The sequence below is a fragment of the Anneissia japonica genome, unplaced genomic scaffold (genome assembly GCF_011630105.1).
Source record: "Anneissia japonica isolate Jap-2015-1 unplaced genomic scaffold, ASM1163010v1 scaffold287896_len759773_cov187, whole genome shotgun sequence".
Lineage (NCBI taxonomy): Eukaryota > Metazoa > Echinodermata > Crinoidea > Comatulida > Comatulidae > Anneissia > Anneissia japonica.
In genome coordinates, this window is record NW_022739421.1 from 114975 (window position 1) to 121140 (window position 6166).

The following is a 6166-nucleotide window of genomic DNA, read 5'->3' on the forward strand; positions in this document are numbered from 1 at the left end:
TTGTGTACACAGGACTTATGGTTTAGAGTCCTTATCCGAGAAGACTTGTTCCACCACCGGAACCATAGGTGAGCGTGCCGTTTGAACCAGCGCCGATATTATGACTGTATGTCACGGTTCCCCTGTCTTAACCGCTCGGCCAGACGACTCGCCAACAGGCTTATAATACGAGGTGAAGTTGTTTTGGTCATGAGAACAATCCTGTGACATTACAAGGATTTGGACCCAGAACCAAGAGATTGGAAGGTCAAGCTACAACTCTACTCCAATATAAATAATATCCAACACTGACAACTGGTCCTGGCACAAACATATTTATTCAGAGCATATGGGTTCGAATCATTCTTGGCAGCATGGATGGCCAGCCATTAATGACACATTGCCATAATTAGCAGGGGTCTTTCAAGCCGGGTACACTTCTGTTTTGGTGGATACTGTGCAAGCATGTTTAGAAAAGTATAATACAACTTGAGATATCCTCCATCCCAAATGTCTTCTACATTTATTGCTTTTTCTATACACCAAATATTTACATGTTTCTTATACACATTTGATTTAGTTTCCTTGTACACAAATAAACTCAACTAAAAGACATTAGTGATACTCAACATAATTAAATACATTTAAGTGCTGTATTGTTGGTTTAAATATTGTTATTTTACCATGAAAACAAAGTATCTTCCACCATTTTATGCACAGTTCAAGGGTCAGGGTTTATTTTTCAAGATGTTGACTGTAAGATGAATTTCATTGCAGGCCTCATTTGGCCGGTTAAGTCAGCTGACAACGTCTTTACTGACTGAACAAGAGAGGATGTTAAATTTTGCAGCCTGAAAGAAAATTCCATTATGAATAATAATATTACTATCAATGTTACAGAGTGTTAAAGGGTGACAATAATTGAATGTTTGTTTTTATTTAAAATTTGTATCATGATAGAATTTGCAATAATTGAAGAAAGTGAAACGTTATTATATATAAAAAATGGCTATTAAGTAAAATTAAGTGAATGAATAAATTTAGGATGACCCAATTAATCCTTATACAGTAAGAATAAGTTTCCATTAGGGTCTCCATAAAATGCTTTAATAAATATAGTAAATATGGTAAATATTGCTGCTGCTGATGATGATTATAATGATGATGATAATAATAATAATAATAATAACAATAATATAATAATAATAATAATAATAATAATAATAAAATTATTTACCAAAAAATTAAATCAGCGTTAAGATGTGGTGTTGTTTCGCCTTCCCGCTCCAGTTCAGCTTTGACTTTCTTGAAGGTAGTCTCAATGCTTGTCCGGTGGTCCAACAGTACCTTGGGGTTACCAAGCTGGTTGATTGATTGCTGAAAAATTAATTTTAAAATGGTGTAAGGACCAACCGATGTGTGCAGCTGGCCAGTTTGCTAGTAAACTTTGCAGCAGTGTTTTTAAGGCTACTAAGGACTAACATAATACCAGTTCTTCCTTTTCCCCCAAAAAAATTTTTTTTTCCTTTAGTTTTTGTTGTTATTCATTTAATTCAACTATTATTACATAGGTTGACCAAGGTTATAATAGGTCAGCTGGAGAAAGACCTCTTAAATATAATGAATGTGAAGCTTTTAAAAGTATAATTGCAAAGCGTAATGAGTGCAGATGTTTATTAGTTGTAAGAAAAAATTCTGGTGTCGCAGGATTTTTTACCCAGGAACCTGAATTGAAAAGCAAGCATACAAAAACAAATTACACCACCATCTAACAGTAAGTGGAGGATGAATGTGATAGTCTAAACATAGTCTTGATTGAACAATCGCAATTTAAATATTGCAAATGAATGTTACTTACATAAACCAGTGCAATTTGATGTGCTATGTATTTGTGGTTTGATAGGCTTGTAATATCGTGTTGTAGTTGATAACATAAGGCAATTAGTTGGTTCAAAGCACTGGCTTGGTTAAAATGTCCTGCAACATGCAAAAAAAGGTCAATTTCAATATGGGCGGTCATCCGTATTTTCATCATACATAACATGTGGTAGGGAGGGGTCAACATATTTTGAAAAATAATGATCTCAAAACTAAAAACACCAAAAACAAGGTGGAGAAAGAGTTCCAATATTTAATTTTCATATATTCCTTTCGTTATCTATGAGCAAGTACCACAATTATAAGATGGAAAGTTGCTAAATTAATCCTCTTTATGAGACTGAATTGCAGACTTTTTAATTGTCAGAAAAAAATCCTGGAATTGCCAGGAAACATCTTAACCACCAGATGACTGCTCAAATTAGAATTTATTAGGGATTTGCACTTATCAGAAGACATAATCAGACTCTCGACTACAGGGAAATGATTCCTTGTTTTCCCTTTTAAAATTAGTTTCAATTTTCATGACCTATTCCGTTGTAGCCTCTTACCTACTATAAAGTTCTGAACCTACACAGGAGGAATAAATTCCCTATAGCATTAATAACAAAGTGGTTTTATAATACACAAATACAGTAATGTATGGTTATGGTTGCAATGGGGAAAATATATTCATGAGTGAAAATATAGATTTTTCATTAAACAATCCATCTTTCCACTCTTTGCATGAACATGAAACATTCAGTATTTCTGATAATTCATCTCATCACATCAGATCCATGTCCAAAGAGTAATGCAAATAAAAAAAATTATTATTTTACCATTAAATAGTGTAATTAACCAATCAAGCAATAATGGTCTATTTAGGTATGTTATAGAAAAATAGGTAGTAGCTATTGTTACACCACTCTCAAACAATTTCCTAATTCTGATTGGATGTTACTGTATGTATAGATTGGATTAGGAAAATAACATCCAACAAAATTAGGAATTCTTTAAAGTCAGGCTCCGGAGGAAAACAATTTTTTGATATGTTGTAGAACTGAATGAGATACAGATTTTTTATTTATACAGATTTAATATTTAAAAATTGGGGGGAAAAAGGGGCGTAACTGCCCATTTTTACACCTTATTCCCCCAGTTTTTTTAAATATTAAAAAATCTGTATCTCATTCACCGTTCCCCAGTTTTTCGTCAAACAACTTTTTTCTGTCTTAGAAAAATCAGTTCTACAACATATCAAAAAAAAATTTTTTCCTCCGGAGCATGACTTTAAGACTGATGTAACAGTCACTGTCTATACTATACTTTATTTTCAGTAATACTGGAATGGAAATGGAAATAAGCCTCTGAGCTTTATTGGGCTATCCTACAGAATCACATTATTTCTTTTATAATAATAGTAATAATAATAATAATAATAATAACAATAATAATAATAATAATAATAATAATAATAATAATAATAAATTATAACTAATAATAATAATATTAATAATAATAATAATAATAACAATAATAATAATAATAATAATAATAATATGTTAGTCTTACATAGTACTTAATACAAACTGGCCCGTACAGACACGAAGGAAGCTCAAAAACAAAGAGACCCAAAGGGAAGAAGCAAGTTACTCCACAAGCCAGTCAACACCTCAAGCGATTTCAAACTTATAAAACGGTATATGCAAATCCAACTACATCACATTACATTTGGCCAAATGTACGGAGGAAAGCCAAAAAAAGAAAATGTCATGTCCCTCTTGAAATGAAAAAAAATCAATCCACCAATTAATTATTACCAATCATTCCATTATGTCATCATGTTCCCATGCCAATGGCAACACATACAGACAGTTTGTTTTTTTTAATTGCTGTAAAGTGTATAGAGATTTGTGAACAGATTCAGACATATTGTTTTTCTTTTAGCAAACTTCATGTGCTTTCGGTTTATATTGTATATGTGATCTCTTTCATGTAATATTACTACATGGAATCCCCATCAAACATCCACCTTCACTACCCAAAACACACCTCTTTTTATGACCCCTTTTTTAAATGGCACCACTAGCAACTAGCAATTGTTGAAATGATGGCATATTGATTGATTGATTGATTGATTAATGTGAATGATCGATCAATAACTGATTGATCAGTGCATTCATGCATATGTAGTACAATGAAGTTATTGTGGTTCTGCCTGTCTTATTTAAAAGTGGGGAAAGAGTTCCAATATTTAATTTTCATATATTCCTTTCGTTATCTAAGAGCAAGTACCACAATTATAGGATGGAAAGTTGCTAAATTAATCCTCTTTTTGAGACTGAATTGCAGACTTTTAATTGTTAGAAAAACCCTGGAATTGGCAGGAAAACATCTTAACCACCAGATGACTGCTCAAATTAGAATTGAGACATTGAAACTAATCTTTATTAGGGATTTGAACTTAATTCCTTAGATGTAATTTTTGCCCTACCTGATGTGGGAATGTACTGAATACTCAGTACATTTGAAAACAACTGCGAAAAAAAATCGCAAGTTGTTCTCGGGTGGGACTCGAACCCACGATTTCCAGATCACTAGCCTGGCATCATACCTCTAGACCACCGAGCTTGAGCCTGATGGCCAGGGTTGAATTCGAGTCTAAGTGAGCAGCGGGTACTGCAGTGTTGATAGTAATTGTTATTGTTGTGATGGAATAATAGACAATAACTGGATTTGCGTCAGGAGAAACATAGGTGTAATTTTTGCCCTACCTGACGTGGGAATGTGCTGAATACTCAGTACATTTGAAAACAACTGCGAAAAAAATGTACTGAGTATCCAGTACATTCCCATGTCAGGTAGGGCAAAAATTACACCTATGTTTCTCCTGACGCAAATCCAGTTATTGTCTATTATTCCATCACGACAATAACAATTACTATTACTTAATTCCTTGTTTTCCCTTTTAAAATTAGTTTCAATTAGCATGCCCTATTCCGTTGTAGCCTCTTACCTACTATAAAGTTCTGAACCTACACAAGAGAAATTATTTCCCTATAAGAATAAAATTTTAACAAAGTGGTAATATACACAAATAATGGATGGTTATGGTTGCCATGGGAAAAATATATTCATGAGTGAATATATGGACTCTTCCATTAAACAGTCTATTTTTCCACTCATAATGTTTTTCCTTTGCATGAATACAAAACATTCAATACTTTTGATAATATATCTCATATCAGATCCATGTCAAAAGAGTGACGCAAACCAAGAAATTGATTGTTTTCCCATTAATTAGTGAAAATAACAATCAAGTGATAAGGACCTATGTTATGGTAAAAATGGGTAGTGGCTATCGTTACACCCCTCTTAAACAAATTTATAATTGTGATTGGATGTTATTGTATGTATAGATTGGATTAGGAAAATAACATCCGACAAAATTAGGAATTCTTTAAGACGAGCGTAATAGTAACTGCCTATAAAATACTTTATTCTCAATATGGACCCCCATGGAAATAAGGGGCCAGATTTATCAAACTAGAAATCAGCTTAAATTTGTCCATTTTTTTGCTTAAGTAAAATTTATCCATATTGCTTAACTTAAAAATTGGTTAAAATTAGAAAGTCGATTGTACGCAAGATTTTGAAAAGATTGGGTAATAAATCAGCTGAAGACATTTATTAGGGACATCTTAAAGCCCCATTCCCGGTAAAAATTTCACTAAAAATGACTTTTTTTAGAAAATATGCATTTGCATTACTCCAATTATTATAAATCATGGAAAAATATTGGCATGAATTTTAGTTTTACGCAAAAGAATAAAAAAAATGAGAAATACAGACTATTTCTCATAAAATATTACCGTTTTCTCAACGAATTCATCGTTACTAGGCAAATTCAGAGGTTGTAGATCCACTGGAATACTCTCGCTTTTATGTATACTTTATACAGTCAATAAAGTGCGCCCTCTCTAATGAGATTACTTTTTTTACTTCGCATCTCGCACAATGCGGTCGTTCGGTTAGGCTGAGATATGTTTGTTTAAGTGTCAAAATCTCAGTCAGAATCAGTTTTTTAACAAATTTGAAATAATTCCTATGAAATATTATATTTCACAAGCGTCAATGCTAGCAACGGAAAATATGTCGGCCGTTTTTATGTGTGATAACAGAACCTAAAATCGAGGTAAGGCTAGGCCTAGCCAGCAGCGTTGGATAGGCTAATGTTTTCGGCGCCTACAATATTTCTTCTCACGACCTATCGCAAAATCAACATGAAAAATTATCCGCATTTATTTTTTGTGTGGAACACAAAAAA

At 32.8% G+C, this 6166-nt stretch overlaps 1 protein-coding gene across 2 annotated transcripts in view; it reads right to left on the minus strand.

The window, feature by feature from the left end:
• Positions 1 to 298: 298 nt before the first annotated feature.
• Positions 299 to 6166, minus strand: part of LOC117117913 — a 20528-nt gene continuing 14660 nt past the window's right edge. For both annotated transcript variants that reach the window (XM_033262392.1, XM_033262394.1), the window contains 3 exons: positions 1838 to 1956; positions 1217 to 1356; positions 299 to 830 (listed from right to left, as the gene is read on the minus strand). In XM_033262392.1, coding sequence (XP_033118283.1) covers positions 722 to 830; positions 1217 to 1356; positions 1838 to 1956 — 368 coding nt within the window. In that variant the 3' untranslated portion in view covers positions 299 to 721. The remainder of the gene's footprint in view (positions 831 to 1216; positions 1357 to 1837; positions 1957 to 6166) is intronic.